Genomic DNA, 20,206 nt, shown 5'->3' on the forward strand with positions numbered 1-20,206 from the left:
TAATATTAAATGTTTATAAAATGTTATATTGGGTTGGCCAAAAAGTTCGTTCGGGTTTTTGTACCAGCATACCAAAAACCCGAACGAACTTTTTGGCCAACCCAATATATCAATTATATATGTATATACTTAATATACATAAATATAAAATTTATAATACCTTGCCCCTACAGTCACTATACAGATATCATTCATCATAAAAGTAGCTCCTCTTAAACTGCATCATACGAAAACTAAAAGGCTACAGAAGAGGTGTGAGGCCAGTGGAATATACATTATTATTATCTCTAGGCCCCTGTTTACTGTATAAAAAAAGTTTCTGGACTATGAAAAACCTTTAAAAGCTTGGAAATTTGTGTCAAGGATCAAGGAAAATGTTTGCATATTGACTGGGCTGTCCCACCTTTTGATGTTTTTTGTTTCCCTTATTTAACTCTGTTAGTATCCAAAGGCCAGAGCTGGAGCTCACGATTAAAATGTGGAAGAATTTAATGAGCATCTAAGTAAGCAATATTTAGCAAAAGGGTAAAACAAGGGCTGTTATGACATAAAATGTCAGTGAATTTTGAGAATTAAATGGAAAAGAATTAAATGGGAAAAATTAAATGTGCAGTTGGGAAGAGTAAATACATAAAGCAGAGGGGGTAGATGTTTTCCAGTGCCATTAATGGAGACGTATGAGTCAGAGGGCTTCTCAGAAAGCTGAGAGTCACAGCCACAGTGCTCCTCTACAAGTCTGCATCATCTCTCACCATTCTCCACCTGATGCACGCTGCTCAAGTCATACAGACGTCTTTCCATTCCTTCAGCATTCCGTGCTTTCCCTTGTCAACTCCTCCTTAACCTTCCTTATCACAACTAAGATCTCCATTCCTCAACTAGACCACCTGAAGCCAAGGTCAGATTCCCAGTTATGCGCTCTCATAGCACTCTGTGATTCCACTTTAACGTCATTCTTTTAATTATCTGTATAATGGTTGTAGTCTCTACTACACTTGAAAGCCCTTGATGGCAGAGATTTGTTTTAACCCACACTGCAGTCTCATAGGAAAGCACCAGACAAGAAATCAGAGGCCTTGTTCTAATCTGATTGGGTTCTAATCAAAAACCTGGGAGTAAGACTCGAGAATCTGTACTTGATACCACTGAACTGCACTGCACAGCCTGTCTCAACAAATTAAGGCTTGGTTTATGGCTCATTTTTAAAGATTATTTTTCTTGAAAGATTAAAAACCTCAATAATAAATGTCAGGAATCAACTGAGATAAAGTAAAGTTTATGAAAACAATTTACCTAGAGTAAGTTACTTAAATTCTGTCAGTTTCTTTATCCATACAATACTAACAAACAATACTTCCTCTCTCAAGAAAATGTAATAAAAATAAATGTGACAGAACTTTAATTGAGAACTTAAGATAAAGGGGTCCTTTTTTTTTTATCTTAACAGATAAAAATAACATTAACCAAAGTATCTAAACCCTTCTGCTTGATTAACAATATAACACCACTTGACAACTATCGAATCTGACATAATCTGAAAAATGATGCAACGATCTCTCCCCTGCAATATACTAAATGGAATGCTCCTCTGATTTGTTACTCACTATTTTCTCACAAATAAAGTACTGTAGAATCAAAAACATACTGCTTAAACATACAATGGAAATGAGGCAAATCAATACTGTAGCTTGAAGCACCATAACTCACAGCAAAGTATTTGGGTTTGGCATTCTATCTCTCACAGACTGAAATATCATGTGTTTCTCCACAGTTGTGGGTGTGCCGGTCTCCAAACACTCACAAGTAATTGGTTCTGACTGCTGTACTGTTCTCTACTGGGCTGTACGGGATTCAAAAGCTCTTTACTCAAAGCTCTTTCTGGTTACTATTACTCAAGATAAAAGCTCTAGAACAGCCCTAAGTTAATGGGTCAAAGACCAAAATGCTGAAAATGTTAAAGTCCTGGCAAGTATACAATTGATGAGAACTCTTAGATGAACTCCAGCATCACTAGTACATGTTACTGAACAAAAAATGAAAGTGTCACCTAAAGGGGGATAAAGCTTTTAAAGATGACTATTCATATCTGCCATACAATCCATCTCTTTCTATGCATTACCACACCATGGTATATTAAGTTTTTTCTTAACTAATAATGAATATTTATTTTTTATTCTTATCTAGTGAAATGGTAGAAAATTTAGAAATGAGCATATACTGACTTGCCTGAGTTGATTAAGTAAGTGATAACAACAGCAGCTAACATTAATACTGTATTTAGTATTAAATGTGCTAAAAGCACTGATTTAAGTGTTGTTTTAGATCTTTTGCCTACTCATAAAAAGATTTCCTCATGCTTACATATATTTCTTAAAGCTACAAGTATAGCTTAGCTGTATGATATATACGTAACTATCAGAAAAATTTGTGTGTGTAGGGAAGCGAGCCAATATTTACTGAGGATCTACCAATATGCCAAACACTGTATCTTTGTTTAATCCTCACAACAATCCTACAATGTAGGGAATTTCACCCACATGTTACAAACACTGAAGCTGATGCTTAGAGTGTTGTGTGGGTAATAAGTAAGAGTGCCAGAAAGCACCCCCAAGTCTGCCTGACTCTAAAGCTATATATGAGGGGAAGGAGGTGATGGTAATTGAAGCAGGTACTGGAGCAGAGAGCTAGATCATCTGAGGACCCAGTAATGGAGTTTTGAGAATGGACCAAAATAACAAATACAGAGACCAAATAAGAACATCAAGAGCAAAACAGTCAGAGACAGAACTAAATTAGGTTATAAAGTAAGAAGCAGGGATTGGATGGTGCAAGAATGGATTGCAAACATGTGAAGGTAGGGTTTGGAGTGACTGCTGCAAGCAGTCTTGGGCTCCAGCGGGTACAGGCTGTTTGGGTGAGTTGGATGTCTTTGATTCAGAGGGGGAATGGAACTAAAGTAACAATACATTTCTATTACACAAAAAACCTCATTATATAATTTAATTCATTAAATATATGTACTACGCATGAGGCTTATTACTCAAATCAAAATAAAGCAAAGATTTTTTACTGCTCTTCTCCCTTAACAAGGTGTCAAATTGCTAGACATCCTTCAAAGACTCCTGCAAACATTTCTTCTTCTCAGTGCCTTCTTCTAACAAGGTTAGGCGGAATGAACTCCTCCCTCATCTATGTTCCCACATACTTTATACATGCCTATTTTTAGTACTGATATTTGCTTATGTGACCATTTCCCTTGCTAGAAGAGGAATCCACAAAAGCAGAGATCATGTCTTCACCTTCATCCCCATAAGAGAGCTAAAATGGTAGACAAAAATCCAAAAATGTCAATAATTATATTAAACTTAAATGATCTAATCACCCAGTTAAAAGCCAGAGACTGTCAAATGGATAAATACAACAAAACCAGCTATATCTTTCTACAAGAAACCCACTGTAAATATAAAACATAGGTTAAAAGAAAAGAATGGGAAAAGATATATCATGCAAACACTAGTCAAAAGAAAGCTGGAGTTAAAAAAAAAGAAGTAGAAGAAAGCAGCAGTATGAAAAAGGTGATAATTGAAATTATAAAAATGGACAGTATAGTGGACAGGGTCAAAACCAGACTGCGGGAGGCCTATTTTAAGAAGATACTGAAACATATTTAAGTCATTCCTGTCTTAGAACTCCCTGAATCCTCTGAACACTCCACTCCTATTTTTCACACTTAATAGCTAAATCTTTGCGACAGATGTCTAAATTCACTTCTTTTGTTCAACTTCCACTAATTTCGCCACCTCTTGCTGAAAGAGCCTTTGTTAAGTTTACCAAGGGCCTCCATGCACTAACTCCAAAGGCCATTTTTCAGTCCTCATTTCACTTGCTTTTCAGCAGTATATGACACTATCGGCATGTCACCCTTCTTGAAATTCTCTCTTCTCATGGCATCATACTTCCTTGGTTTTCCTCTTCCCTCTTTGCCTGTTCCTTCACAGCTTCCTTTGCAACATTATCCTCTTGTACTCAGGCATTATATGCTGGAGTTTTTCAAGCTTCATTCTTAGGCCTTTTTCTCTTCTTACTCTATAAACCGTCCCTATGTCGTCTCAGTCTTGCTGATAGCTTCAAGTCCTACCCGTATAATAGTGACTTGAAATTGTTATCTCCAGCTTGGCATCTTCCTTGAATTTCACATCAAGCAGCCTTTGTGACATCTCCAGTTGGATGTCTCGGTGGCACCTCAAACTTAACATACTCAAAATTAAACTCACAATATCCCCTCCTGTTCCATTGTTTCTCTCTCAGTAAATGAGATCATTAATCCATTTCCAAAAGCAAAAAAACCTAGGAATTGTTTGACACACCCCTATCTCTTGTTCTTCACATTCAATTGTTTCTTCACACTACAGCCAAAGTGATCTTTTAAAAAAAGCAAATCCGAGCATATCACTCCTTCTTTAAAGTTTTTCAATGACTCTTCCTTTGCTCTCAAAACAAAGACAACAAAGTCTGACCTCTGCCCTTTTCTCCAGACCTTTCTTATCTCAGAGTACTCTTGCCTTTGCTCTCTTTATTCCAGCCATACTGGTCTTCCTCAATTTCTTCAATTTCTTCCTCCCACCACAGAGCCTTTGTACATATCTGTGCTCCTCTCCTCCTGATCTGGAACACTACTCTCTTCCACCCCTGGGTACCTTATACCCAGTCTTCAGATATTAGCTTAAGCATCACTGACCCAGAAAACGCCTTACTGATACCTTAGTCTAAGGCAGGCTCATTTGTTTAAAAAAACTCTTATACACTTAAGTTCTTCTCTTTCGGCGAACTTATCCTGGTAAGTAATTACACATTAACTAGTGTGATTACATGAAAAATATTTACTTTCACTATTAGATTTTAAGTTCATGAGAGTGAAGATTGTCTGTTTAGGTTCACATGACATCTCCAGGACCAAAACTAAGCCTGTCACAGACCAGATGCAGAATAAATATTAAACTAATGGGTGGAGAAAAAAATTAACACACAATAATACAAAGAAGGCAGAGCTCAACTAAGTAGAGGCCAGAGAGCCAACGAAGAAAAGTCGATAACAAGAGAAACAAAGGAGGTGAGTATTTAAAGAAGAAAGTAGTTGAAGCCTCAAATGTCTGAGAAAGATGAAAGGAGATGAGAAGGAACCAATGGATAGGCAGAGCAAGCAGAAAATTATTGGTGACCTTTAAGAAAATAGTTTCAGTAGAATGAGCACATAGAAGAAGAAAGTATAGACTGCTTTTCAAGAATGTGTCAGTGAAAAGAGGGGCAGACAGGCTGCAGAAAGGGCAGAGAGCTCAGCCACAGGAATATACTGATGGTGATCATAGAGCAGGAGTTACATGCTCAAGGTTGCAATAGGAAGCAGAACAAAATGACACAGTTTGAAACTGAAGATGTTATGTTAGTAAATAATCCTTCCCTGTGGTGCAATCCAATTACTTTCTATAAATATAATGGTAGGGCTTCCCCGGTGGCGCAGTGGTTGAGAGTCCGCCTGCCGATGCAGGGGACGCGGGTTCGTGCCCCGGTCCGGGAGGATCCCACATGCTGCGGACCGGCTGGGCCCGTGAGCCATGGCCGCTGGGCCTGTGCGTCCGGAGCCTGTGCTCCGCGGTGGGAGAGGCCACGGCAGTGAGAGGCCCGCATACCGTAAAAAAAAAAAAAAAAAAAAAGATGTAAATATAATGGTAACAAAAATAATAGCTAACTTTTTTTGGATTATTCACTAAGTGCAAGGCAAAGTGCAAAGTACTTTAAGACTTCTCACTACCTTTTTTTTTTTCTTAGATTCCATATATATGTGTTAGCATACGGTATTTGTTTCTCTCTTTCTGACTTACTTCACTCTGTAGGACAGACTCTAGGTCCATCCACCTCACTACAAATATCTCAATTCCGTCTCTTTTTATGGCTGGGTAATATTCCATTGTATATATGTGCCACATCTTCTTTATCCGTTTATCTGATGATGGACACTTAGGTTGTTTCCATCTCCGGGCTATTGTAAATAGAGCTACAATGAACATTGTGGTACATGACTCTTTTTGAATTATGGTTTTCTCAGGGTATATGCCCAGTAGTGGGGTTGCTGGGTCATATGGTAGTTCTATTTTTAGTTTTTTAAGGAACCTCCATACTGTTCTCCATAGTGGCTGTATCAATTTACATTCCCACCAACAGTGCAAGAGGGTTCCCTTTTCTCCACACCCTCTCCAGCATTTATTGTTTGCAGATTTTCTGATGATGGCCATTCTGACCGGTGTGAGATGATACCTCAAGGTAGTTTTGATTTGCATTTCTCTAATTATTAGTGATGTTGAGCATTCTTTCATAGGTCATGAAGAACCTAGGGTTAAGACGGGAATAAAGACACAGACCTACTAGAGAATGGACTTGAGGATATGGGGAGGGGGAAGGGTAAGCTGTGACAAAGTGAGAGAGTGGCATGGACATATATACACTACCAAACATAAAATAGATAGCTAGTGGGAAGCAGCCGCGTAGCACAGGGAGATCAGCTATGTGGTTTGTGACCACCTAGAGGGGTGGGATAGGGAGGATGGGAGGGAGGGAGATGCAAGAGGGAGGACATATGGGAACATATGTATATGTATAACTGATTCACTTTGTTACAAAGCAGAAACTAACACACCATTGTAAAGCAATTATACTCCAATAAAGATGTTAAGAAAAAAAAAAAAGACTTCTCACTAGACCTCCCAACATCTCTATTAGAGAGTAGTACCATTATCCTCATTTTACAGATGAAAACCTGAGACCCAAGTCACCTGATTAGCAACTGACGGAAGTTGAATTGGAATCCAGATATATCTGACTTGTATGACAGGTCAGATATACTATTAATTGGTTAACCCGGTATCTATTCATTCCTCATTTCCTTGTCCCTTGACTCATTATAGCTCAAGGTGGTCACACAACCCATTTCCAGCTGATGGAATATAAGTGGAAATATGTTTGGAACTTCCTTGGAAGGCTTTTTCTCTTTTAAATATATAAACATTTAAATATACATTTAATATCTGTTATCTATTAAATTTATATTAAAATTTCTAAATATTTAAAAAATAAATGTATGGTATAAAAACTTAAATATTTTCTAAATGGAAAGCCTTGCAATGCTTTATCATATATATAAAACAGGTATTGCTGGGTCATCCCATTCCTCTGACTTGAATGTGATTCCAAATCCTAGAGCTGGCTTCCATCTTATGACAACCAGGGAGTGGCAGAGAAATTACAGAGAAGCTGAACCACTAAACCAATGACAATAGTCACCTACTTCTAGACTTCTTGCTGTATGAGCAAAAAAAACTGTCTTAAACATGTTAGTCAAGTTTTCTGTTATTTACACTTGACTGTACTTCTAATGGTTGTAATTCCAAAGCCAATGCTCTTATCTACCAAACTATATATATATATATCACCTCTCATCTATGAAATTAAAAGATTAGCCTCTCTGAGTTCTTAAGTAGTTCAAGTTAGAAAATGCGTATTTAAATGTCTTGAAAAATAGAAATTAGTATACAAATTTATTATTGTTTTCAAAACAATGATTCTCAACTAAGCGAAGAGCCTGGAGAGCATATATCCCATAGAAACATGGGATTAGGCAGCAGTGTCCTAGAAGGACACATCAGAAACTCATGGGGAAAATTTTCACATTACACACATTCCCTTTTGAGAATCACTGCTAGAGTGAACCTCCTCTTACTAATAAGATGATGAGCATATCCCGTAAATCTGTTCAGAAGGTTGAGAAGTGGAGCTTTATTATGATAGTGGGGGACATTAAGCACACCTCCATTAAGACATCAATAGCTTAATAATTGGTAAAAAATTTTTGAACCCATGGGAAACAATCCCACCTTACCAAACTTTCTCAGAACATAAGCAATTATTTTTATATGAATAACAGTGATAAACAACCAATAATGGTATGACCCAACAAAGCTGACATAGTATAATGTAATATTAACCAATGGGATCAGAGAGTTAGCAGGAAAAAATGTAAATGTGTTTCAGAGAAAGACTAGAATGAATTCCAAATACTTACTCAAATCTTTATAAAGGTTTCCTCTTCATCTTGATTTCTCTTATTTGAGGTCAAATTTACTACTCTCTCACTAAGAAATTAACAAAGTAATTTTAAAAATTGAACTCAACTGAATCTCATCTCAGGTCCCAAATAACTAGTTTGTTCATTTATTGGATTAGGTCCCAGTATGTTTCATTCAATAACCATTTGTTGAACACCTACTGTGGGTCGGACTATTCTTGGCACTAGAGTGCCTTTACAGCTGTGAAGAAAATAACCAAAATAGCTTGTCCTTATGGAACTTATACTCTGTGAGGCTAAGGAGCAAACAGACAAAAAGCAAATAAATAAAATACAATATATGTAAGCTGGTAAGTGCTATAGTGAAAAAAATAAAGCAAGGAAGGTAGAAGGTAGATAGGCAACATGGGGTGAGAATGAGACAGAGCTTGTAGGGTGGGGGAGGGTTAGTGGTTGCAGTTTTAAATACCATGGTCATAAAGCTTTCATTAGGATGCTGACACTTGAGCTACGACCTGAAGGAGCTGAAGAACCAAACCACAACTATGCATCTATTTGCTTAAATGCTAACTCTTTTTCTGTTGAATATATCATTTGAAATTGGTCAACAGCTAAATGGCAAAATGATACTGTTTTTCCTTACAAGTCACCCAGATCCATTCTAATCAAACCAAACAGGGAAAAAAAGACATTCTAATTATTGGTAACCCTCTGAATCTCACTGTTGAGATATGTTGACATACCTGGCTTTTGAGGAGAAAGTTTAAATGTGTATTTTATTCCTTTATGTCACAAATATATTCATTTTTTGATACTCCCCAAACACGTATTTCAAATGTAGAAAATTTTGTTTAGTCTTAAATGAGCCCCAATTTCATCATGGGCTAAAATTTTAAGACATAAAATGACTGCTGAAACTGAATTTTAATCCTATAGATGAATCACAACGTGCAACTTTAGCTGGACATGTATTATGGATAAGACTAGCTTTCTACAGAGAATAATCACATGTTCTAATTACCATTCTGGTTATACGCATAATTAATAATATTCTGTCTTAATGGGACACACTGAATCTTCAGACACTTGCAAGCTTTAACTATGCATACTGCCAAATCCAACTGTCAGCTGCACTGCCAAACACAAAGGAATCTTGATGTAGTGTTTTAGCATTGATAACAATATGCATATCTTTATACATGATACAATGGAAAAATTAATTGCTTTTCTTCCTTCAAAATTTTCTCCACACTTAATAATTTTACGTTGCTTGATTGATTACTCACCCTAAATTATATATACTGGTGAGTGATCTTATGAACAACAAAAACATGAATGTAAATGTGACCCAAGATTCAAAGAAGAAAAAAATATTGCAGGACTTACTGATTGTAAACTTCCATTTTCACGTAAACAAGCTGTGTGAAGTTCTGATTTCAAGGTTGCAATGTGACTTCGATGAGATGTCATTTCCTTTTCTAATGTAGCAATTCTAGTACTTGCAAGCTGGTAGACATCCACGAAACTTTTAATCATAGCCTTAAGAAATAAAAATAATGCCACATACAATTCAAATAAAGCTGTCCCCAAAGGAGAATTTCCATAATTTGAAAGCAAAATCATTAAAATTTTAAAATAAACAACTTTTCATCCTCCTTTAAAATAATAAAGCTAAACCTCACATTTTATATTGAGAACCGTGACTATTTTAAGAAAGTCTGGGAGAAAATAATTGAGACTTTTTTCCAGAATATTTATTTAAATAAGGTGTACTTTGATCTATTGCGCTTAAAATTTAGAATGCAGTTTTTAAAGATGGCACACTTATTACCTTTGTAAAGTTAAATTCAAGTTGCAATTTGACCTAAATTTCAATCTTAAGACACACAACAGATGGATATATAAGCAAGATATTTCAAAATGAGCTCAGTAAAATTTTCAAACCACCTAGAAAACAAATGTTTTGAAACAAAAGGAGCTGAACTAATCCTATGAATTTTTAAGAGTAAATAATATGATTCCTATATTGTAAGAAAAGCGTAATTATTTTCATTCATATAACAGAGGAACACCCTTGCATTACACTGGCTATAATAAAATAAATAACATAAGCAAGTGCTGGTGATTTTTTCTCTTCCCTAAGTAGTGTAATATTTGGGAGAATTGTTGGGCCTCTGTACCACAGTTTAATCATATTTTGTAGACTTTTGCTTCTAAAGCAAGCTGTAGTGAATTTTAAGTCCAAGAATACTATTACACCTTTGAAAGACTAAAAAGTCTTTCAAAATACTTCAAATACAGTAAAGTGAAATCAAACATTTCAAAGACATATTCAAGTATAATTTTATGTTATTTACAAGAAAACCATGTTCCAACTGCAGCCACAACTTAGAACAATGGTAGACAGTCTGAAAATTTCCAAATTATATTCAACCTGAAGAGTCTGGTTTGAGAGGGCTTTAAGAAACTAGATATTTGGGCAATTCTGAATGCATATGAAATAATGTGGTGAACAAAAAGTAAGAAACAACATACACAATGTCTGAGAAAAAGAAGTAGGTGAGTTATTTGTAGTTAAAAGAAAATTCATAGAGTTTTGCCTAACAAATTCCTATTTGCCCTCAAAAACCCAGCTCAGAAACCACCTCTTTAAACAAGGCTCTTTTGAGCCCAAAGGCAGTGTTAACTTCTATTCTGGTTCTCTGTGGGTCCCTCATGCTTGCTTCTACTATTGCATTTATTGCTTTGGCAGAAATGCATTAATTTACATGTTTATAGTCACTACACTAAGGAGCTACCTAGGCCAGATATTGTGTCAAATCTAATCATCTCTGTATCTTCAGGGATGGCTTGAATGACTGACAGGAAGGAAGGAAGGAAGGAAGGAAGGAAGGAAGGCAAGGAGGGAGGGAGGGAGGGGAGGGAGGGAAGGAGCGGGAGAGAGAGAGACTGGAAAAGATGAAAAGCCACATTAGTCATATTCAGTTTGGCAAAAAATACCTTATAGAAAAGGATGAAGATACTTGGGAAAATATAACCTTAACACTCTAGTGAATAAATTACTACCCATACTTTATTCAAAGTCGAAAAAAGAAGCAAAAGCATAGCTGTAGGCATAAAAAGATAAAGTACACAAAAGTTCATTCTGTTACCCAACACTAAATAAGCATGGTACGACCTCATGTTTGGGAACATCTCACATGTCCTAACATTCCTTACCTTGAGTCATTTCAAGGTAAGCTGAGGGCTAATACTAACACAAAATATGTCCCTGGGTTTCAAAAGTAGATAAAAATCAGAAATTACAAAATCATATCTGTTTCTTCCTGCACCAAGTCACTCTCTACTTCTGTAAATTCATTTATCTTCTCTACTGAGATGGTGGACCAGGAATCACAAGTCCTATTTTTTTCTGGTTCTCATGCTGCCACTTACTTAGCTTTATCTTGTTGGGCAATGCCATGTCATCTCTCTGAGCCTCCACCTCCTCCCTCCATAAAATGGGAAGAAAAGTCAATTTTTTTTGCTTATTTCTAAAACTGTTGTGAGGATCAGATAGTTAAAAATCTAATACAGGGCTTCCCTGGTGGCGCAGTGGTTGGGAGTCCGCCTGCCGATGCAGGGGACGCGGGTTCGTGCCCCGGTCCGGGAGAATCCCACATGCCACGGAGCGGCTGGGCCCGTGAGCCATGGCTGCTGGGCCTGCGCGTCCGGAGCCTGTGCTCCGCAGTGGGAGAGGCCACAACAGTGAGAGGCCCGCATACGGCAAAAAAAAAAAAAAAAAAAAAATCTAATACAAAGCCATTCTCTTAACCCTTCAGCTACATTGCACCTAATATAAAAAAGCCCTCTAAAAATAGTAAGCTAGTAAATTTCATTGTAGTATTACCATTGTTCTATTTTTAAATTCTCCACTAAGATCTTAATTAGACAATCTGTGATAGGTGGCTTGTATACATGTGTTCCTGTTATATAAGGACCTATAGTGCATAAAATGCATGAAAACTTACATAAAGGCCTTATTTAATAAAAAGAAGAAAGTATTCTTCTATCAATAATAGGCTCCTGGATTATTATCTCAATGTAAGTCATAATAGAACTGGCCTCTAATATATAAAAAATTTCAACATTTAATAAGTTGTCCTGGGGCTTCCCTGGTGGCGCAGTGGTTGAGGGTCCGCCTGCCGATGCAGGGGACACGGGTTCATGCCCCGGTCCAGGAAGATTCCACATGCTGCGGAGTGGCTGGGCCCGTGAGCCATGGCTGCTGAGCCTGCGCGTCCGGAGCCTGTACTCCGCAACGGGAGAGGCCACAGCAGGAAAAGGCCCGCGTACCTCAAAAAAAAAAAAAAAAAGTCCTATTTCTTAAATTTGGAGAAACACATTTCATGAATTGTCACATACATGATATTCTAAAAGGAATTATAATATAAAAGGTATTCCTTCAAATCTCTTTTTTAAAAAATAAAATATTTTTTGAGAAGTTATATCTGAATTTTTACGTGATGGATGGAACAAAAGTCATAATTATTTTGGCTCCTTCCTTGATCTGCTTTTAATAACTAAATTCTGATATTCAGTGCAGTATTAAGAGAAACCACATATTACTTCTTTATAACATTAAAAAGAATAAAATAATAATCTACTTTTTGCTTAGGATTTAGAGTCTTAAGCATTTAAAATTTTTAACGCAGTATTTGAGAGATGAAAGCAATTTTCTATAACACTTCCTGTATAGGATATTTTTTTCAGAGCAGCAAAGGTAAGGTAATCAATACAGAAAGTATGTTTCACGGAACTAGTGTAAGTAAAATATACTACATGCTTCTAAAATGAAAACCTCCTTCAGAACTGAAAGGTAGGGAGGAGTGTCAGTGAAATCGCAAAGCTATTCAAAGAATCCACAGCTCTTTTGAAGAATAAAGAATGTTAACTTCCAGTATTAAAAAGTCATTCAAACTATGTTATAAAGGATGCCAGTGAAAAATCCAACTCTTTAATACAAAAGAAAGGTGCCAGCTTGGTAGAAGAAATGGAAATGACGGCTGGAATCAAGTGAGGGGGTACGAGGAGGAGTGAGTGAGCATCTCATGACCTCTCTATCAATCTCCTGAAGTCTAGCGCTATACAATACCCCTCACTCCTGTATTAAAACATCACACCTTTTTACATTAGGAAACAATGACAAAGCAGCATGATACTGTCAAAAGCAAGCCCAGCACTTGAGAATATATCCCATGACATCTTTGGCCCTTGGGATTTTGACTATACCATGCAGTGAGATATGAATCTCAGTAGGGTTTATCTAGTTATATGAGAAACAGAACAAAAAACAGTTTCTGGACAAAAATAGCCTTTTGTTTTAGAGATAATCTATTGTGTTTATAATCAGCATACCAAGATGAGAAAGTTCAAACATATAAAATTCCACATTCTATCTATTTCAAGGAAAAGCGTGTTTTAGAATACAAAAAATTCTGAGACACAAACAGGTGACTGTCACTTGAGAACTAGTATATTATTTATATAATTTGTTATATACATATTATGTAGTTTAGACTGACTTCAAAATTGGATTTCAGGGAAAGTAGGAGCCTTGGGAAGCTGATGTTAGGAGAAGGAGCAATTAGTGGAAAATGTCATAAGGCCTAGATGCCAACAAAATAGTAAATTTTCTATTTATATTTTTGAGTAAGTAATTGGGAAGCAAAAACCTCTGACATTTACTTTAAATTTTGTAATTACGGATATACTTCATTTCTTATACTATATAAAGTAAGTATACCATGTAAAATAGATATACCAGATATACCAAATATGTGAAATATAATAAATCCCCATAATATGGGGAAAATGATTCCTACCTTACAAAGATTTTGTGGGGGTTAAATGAATATTAATACATGAAAAGACCTTAACTATCTGGCACGCAGTAAACACTGTTAACTATAATAATGACAATGATATCAAATTAGGAAAATTACTAGTTTAACTCATAAAAGAAAGATTCAATATTTCTGAGGGGTATTATTGGACATATAAGTATTTTAAATACAAGTTATTCTACACATTGAATATATTAAAATTCTTTCAAAAATAAAGAATTTTAGAGGCTAATGAATATTTACTTCCTAACAACAAGATGTCCCATTGATAATAAAAGTTACTATTTAAAGAACAAAATAATGCCATTTGCAGTGACATGGGTGGACCAAGAGATGGTCATACTGAGTGAAGTCAGAAAAAGACAAATATACGATATCACTTATATGTGGACTCTAACAAAAGGGTACAAATGAACTTAACTACAAAACAGAAATAGAATTACAGATGTAGAAAACAGACTTATGGTTACCAGGGGGTAATGGGAGGTGAGGGATAAATTGGGAGATTGGGATTGACATATACACAGTATTATATATAAAACAGATAACTAATAAAGACTTACTGTATATAGCCCAGGGAACTCTACTCAATACTCTGTAATGGCCTATATGGGAAAAGAATCTAAAAAAGAGTGGGTAAATGTATATGCATAACTGATTCACTTTGCTGTACACCTGAAACTAACACAACATTGTAAATCAACTGTACCTTAGTAAAAAAATTTTTTTAATTAAAAAATAATAAAATAAAAGTTACTATTTAAGATGTCTTTCCTACAAATGAAAGTCTTAGAATGATAACATTCTCATAGTTTTTAGTATTAAATTTTATTCCTTGGCACCTGGAATTAAAGGAAAATTATTTTCTTCATTATCACAAAATTACTCTGTAAGGTTGCTCATTTAGTTGACTTACTTTCATTCCAATATTTTATAAATGTAGGGATACAGCAGAGAATGAGGGTTAAAGCGTCTCTTACTAGTCTACAAATAGCAACTACGTCCCCCAGTCAAGAGCCAGTCTAAGATCTGGAAATGGACTGTTTAGTTTGGATGTTGGGTTTCTGGCCCTGGCCCTAAATGCTATTCACCATGACATTCCAGTACAAAGTTATGTAGGAAAGACTCAAGCAGGATGGCAGACTGCCATCCACCTCCTTGCTTTACCACACAGAGTTGCACATGTGTGTGTGTATATGTGTGTGTGCATGCATGTGCAGGCATCAAAGCTGATAAGAATGCTTTCAGCTGACAAGAATTCTGAGGAATCAGTAAGGAAGAGAAAGTAGAAGGGGCCAGAAACAAAATTTTAGAGAAACCCTATCCAAAACACAAGCAAGAAAACACTTCTACAAAGGTGTAACACAAGCAAGAAAACACTTCTACAAAGGTGTAACCAAGTACAAGTGGGCTTGAAACTAAGCATAAACAGCTATGAGAGGAGGGAGAGGGCCTTAACTTGGCTTTATCAGTAGCCCTGAAACCTCTTACTCTCAACAAAAAGTTATTACTAATGATGGTTAGTGAAAGAAATATGATTGGATATGCTTTACAATTTTAAAAATCTTGTATAGCTTTTTGTGATACAGGTATCCCTGCTCTTCGAAAGTTTGCCTTATGCCACTTCACTTTCACGAAAGACCTGCATTTGTACCTGTTTTCGATAACCGAAAGAAATCCCAAGAGGATTTTCGTTTTTACCAAAAAAGGCAAAAAGCAAAAATAGCGTTCACTGTTTGTTTTGCAGTGAGCCGTTTTGGAGGCAGCGCTCACCCAGAGCAGTGAGAGTCGCCCCTCCAAGCTCCTTCTCCGGGAACTACTCTCAGCATTTAAGCACCAAGTCCACACAGCTCTGAACTGTGTCTGTGAGCATCTGTGCTTTGTCTCCATTTATTTTGTTCATCCATTAGCAAGATGGGGCCTAGGGTAACTGCTCCTTCACTTAACACCATTTCAGCTTATGACAGGTTTTATAGGAATGCTCTGCTTTTGGATAGTGGGGAAATGTGTTTGGAAGTCTAATACTGAATCCTCACCCTGACCAATCCCATGACGTGGTAAATAGGGAAGATGCACTTGGCGAAAGTACACCACTGGTTGTGTTTATTAAATCATGACATGCATGTTTCAATCCTATCAATCAAGTAAATGAAGTTTTAATTGGAATTTTGGCTAAAATATTTCCAACTTCCCTGAATTAATCAACTGTTCTTTAAACTAATATATGTCCTGTTTTTATATTTTCACAAATGCATTTTATACTAAATACATTTTATATTTTTAACAAAAATTCAAACACATGTTTTGGTTCAAAAAATTTGCTTCTGAACTTTCTATGTGTATACACATATATGAATTTTTATAGATTTAGATCAATTTTGGAAAAATTCCAAAATTCTGGAAACACTTCCAAACAACTATTTTCATAATGCTCCATAAAACTCCTTCAATAAAGCAGTTCATTTTTTTTAAAACTTCTTGTGACAGAATGTGTTTTCTCTTGGCTTCTTTAAAAAAAAATTTATAGATAGAATGCTTTTGATAGCCACTTGCCAGCAAAGAAAAGGTCTACAGATTTGGAACCCTTCTCTTTATGTTACAGAAAAGTACATAATTCACACTCAAGTTCAAGAGTAATTTGAAGCATTCTGCCACAAGAAAAACAGCAAACCTTATATAGAAGATTTTAAAGACTACCTCTTATCTCATTGTAAACTACTGTAAAGACTAAACTATGAAAAATAATTTAATCCATAAATTACTTAACCATACAGGGTACATAAGAGTTCATGGTGAAATACAAAGAAAGTAAATAAACAAGTGAGGACACCATTCTCAGCCCTGCTGCACTGTAGAATCCTTCCACCTTTTCCCAAAATACCTAACAGGAAATATTAATGTCTAAAAAATGGACCAAGTGATGATACCAGTGCCAATCCATATCAAAGAATAAAAATTTTATCTCTTTATTAAAAAGAAAGGGAAAGTCCATTGTCTTGCATACCCACTGGGATGTATTCAGTGTCCAAAGTGAGTTAAAATGGAAAAAAAAATTGGAGACTTCCATATATAGATTTTATTCTATTTTATATTTAGTTCTTTTAATAGACTACATTTTTTAGAGCAGTTTCAGGTTCACAGAAAAATTGAGTGGGAAGTACATAAATTACCCATATACCCCCTGCCCCTACACACCCAAAAACATCCCACACCAGAGTGGTACATTTGTTACCATCAGTGAACCTACACTGACACATCATCACCCCAAACCTATAGCTTTCATTTGTGTTGACTCTTGGTGGTGTACATTCTATTGGTTTGGACAAATGTATAATGACATGTACCCACCATGATAGTATCACACAGAAGAGTTTCAGTGCCCTAAAAATTCTCTATGCCTACTCATTCTTCCCTCCTCCCCAACCCCTGACAATCACTGATCTTTTTACTGTCTCCATAGTTTTTATATTAACTTTTTAATCTTTCTTTTAAAAATCTTTTAAAATCATACCTTTAAAATATTCTATACTTTTTTGTTTTATGTTATAGAGCTTATTTAACAATAACACAAGTATACAATTTATAAAGGTATAAATATACATACATACATATATTGGAGATACTGGTTCAAAAATAAAAGTAAGCCATCAACAAGTATGGAGAGCACTCCTCTGCATCACGGTGACTGAGCTAGGCAGCTCTTCCCCTACTGGTGTGAAGGAGAGCTGCAACAGATGTGTTTGTGCCCACAAACCAAAACAGAGAGTGGCCTAGAGTCAGAAGGGCACAAGTTGCTGGAGAGGGTGTGAAAAAAAGGGAACCTTCCTACCCTGTTGGTGAATGTAAATTGGTACAGCCACTATGGAGAACAGTATGGAGGATCCTATAAAAACTAAAAATAGAGCTACCATATGATCCAGCAATCCCACTCATGGGCCTATATCTGGAGAAAACCGTAATTCAAAAAGATACATGCAGGCATCAAGATGGTGGTGTGGGAAGACGCTGAGTTAGCGTCTCCCCAAAACTAGGGTGCCTGCCAGCTGCTGGTGGAGGACCATGACACCCAAGGAGATGGGAGGAACCCCCAAGTGAACCAGTCACTCAAGTCCAGGAAGCACAGAGAGTCCCATACAGGATAAACTCTAGGAAAAATACACCAAGACAAATATTAATCAAACTAACAAAAATTAAATTCAAAAAAATACATTAAAAGCAGCAAGGGAAAAACAAAAAAAATAACATACAAAGGAATCCCCATAAGGTTAGCAGCTGATTTTTCAGCAGAAACTGCAGGCCAGAAGAGAGTGGCAGGATATCCTTAAAGTGATGAAAGAGAAAAAGCTCTAACCAAGATTACTCTACCCAGCAAAGGTCTTATTCAGATTTTACAGAGAAATCAAAAGCTTTTCAGACAAGCAAAAGCTAAGAGAACTCAGCATCACCAAACCAGCTTTACAACAAATGCTAAAGAAACTTCTCTAGGCAGGAAACACAGGAGAAGAAGAAGACCCACAAAAACAAACCCAAAACAATTAAGGAAATGGTAACAGCAACATACATATTGATAATAACCTTGAATGTAAATGGATTAAATGCTCCAACCAAGGGCTTCCCTGGTGACGCAGTGGTTGAGAGTCCGCCTGCCGATGCAGGGGACACGGGTTCGTGCCCCGGTCCGGGAAGATCCCACATGCTGCAGAGCAGCTAGGCCCGTGAGCCATGGCTGCTGAGCCTGCGCGTCCGGAGCCTGTGCTCCGCAACGGTAGAGGCAGCAACAGTGACAGGCCCGCCTACCGCAAAAAAAAAAAAAGGCCCAACCAAAAGACACAGACTGGGTGAATGGATACAAAAACAAGACCCATATATATGCTGTCTACAAGAGTTCCACTTCAGACGTAGGGACACATACAGACTGAAAGTGAAGGGATGGAAAAATATATTCCACACAAACGGAAATCAAAAGAAAGCTGGAGTAGCAATACTCGTATCAGATAAAATAGACTTTAAAATAAAGACTGTTACAAGAGATAAGGAGGGACACTACATAATGATCAAAGGATCAATCGAAGAAGATGTAACAATTATAAACGTTTATGCGCCCAACATAGAAGCACCTCAATACATAAGGCAAATGCTAACAACCATGAAAGGAGAAATTGAAAGTAACACAATAATAGTAGGGGACTTTAACATCCTACTTACACCAATGGACAGATCACCCAAACAGAAAATAAATAAGGAAATACAAGCTTTAAACAACACAATACACCAGATAGATTTAATTGATATTTATAGAACGTTCCACCCAAAAGTGGCAGAATACACTTTCTTCTCAAGTGCACATGGAACATTCTCCAGGATACATCACATCTTGGGTCACAAATCAAGCCTTGGAAAATGTAAGAAAACTGAAATTGTATCAAGCATCTTTTCTGACTACAACGCTATGAGACTGGAAATCAATTACAGGAAAAAACTGTAAAAAACACAAATACATGGCAGCTAAACAGTGAACTACTAAATAACCAAGAGATCACTGAAGAAATCAAAGACATTTAAAAATACACAGAAACAAATGACAATGAAAACATGACAACCCAAAACTTATGGGACACAGCAAAAGCAGTTCTAAGAGGGAAGTTTATAGCAATTCAATCTCACCTCAAGAAACAAGAAAAATATCAAATAAACAATCTAACACTACACTTAAAACAACTAGAGAAAGAAGAACAAAGTAAACCCAAAGTCAGTAGAAGGAAAGAAATCATAAAGATCAGAGCAGAAATAAATGAAATAGAAACGAAGAAAACAAGAGCAAAGATCAATAAATCTAAAAGCTGGTTCTTTGAGAAGATAAACAAAATTGATAAACCCTTAGCCAGACTCATCAAGATAAAAAGGAAGAGGACTCTAACCAATAAAATTAGAAATGAAAAAGGAGAAATCACAACTGATACCGCAGAAATACAAAGGATTATAAGAGACTACTACAAACAACTATATGCCAATAAAATGGACAACCACGAAGGAATGGACAAATTCTTGGAAGGGTACAATTTTCCAAGATTGAACCAGGAAGAATTAGAAAATATAAACAGACCTATCACAAGTAATGAAATTGAAACCGTAATAAAAAATGTTCCAACAAACAAAAGTGCAGGACCAGATGGCTTCACAGGTGAATTCTATCGAACATTTAGAG

General features: G+C 36.4%; 1 protein-coding gene across 2 annotated transcripts in view; it reads right to left on the reverse strand.

Moving 5' to 3' along the window:
- CCDC171 (coiled-coil domain containing 171) overlaps positions 1-20,206 on the reverse strand; it is a 369,266-nt gene that overhangs the window by 45,908 nt on the left and 303,152 nt on the right. For both annotated transcript variants that reach the window (XM_089913206.1, XM_089913205.1), the window contains one exon: positions 9,503-9,655. In XM_089913206.1, the coding sequence (XP_089769332.1) occupies positions 9,503-9,655 (153 nt within the window). The remainder of the gene's footprint in view (positions 1-9,502; positions 9,656-20,206) is intronic.

Source organism: Delphinapterus leucas, chromosome 6 (genome assembly GCF_059928025.1).
Source record: "Delphinapterus leucas isolate spDelLeu-1000000601 "Yukka" chromosome 6, BTC_Dleu_Yukka2, whole genome shotgun sequence".
Taxonomy (NCBI): domain Eukaryota; kingdom Metazoa; phylum Chordata; class Mammalia; order Artiodactyla; family Monodontidae; genus Delphinapterus; species Delphinapterus leucas.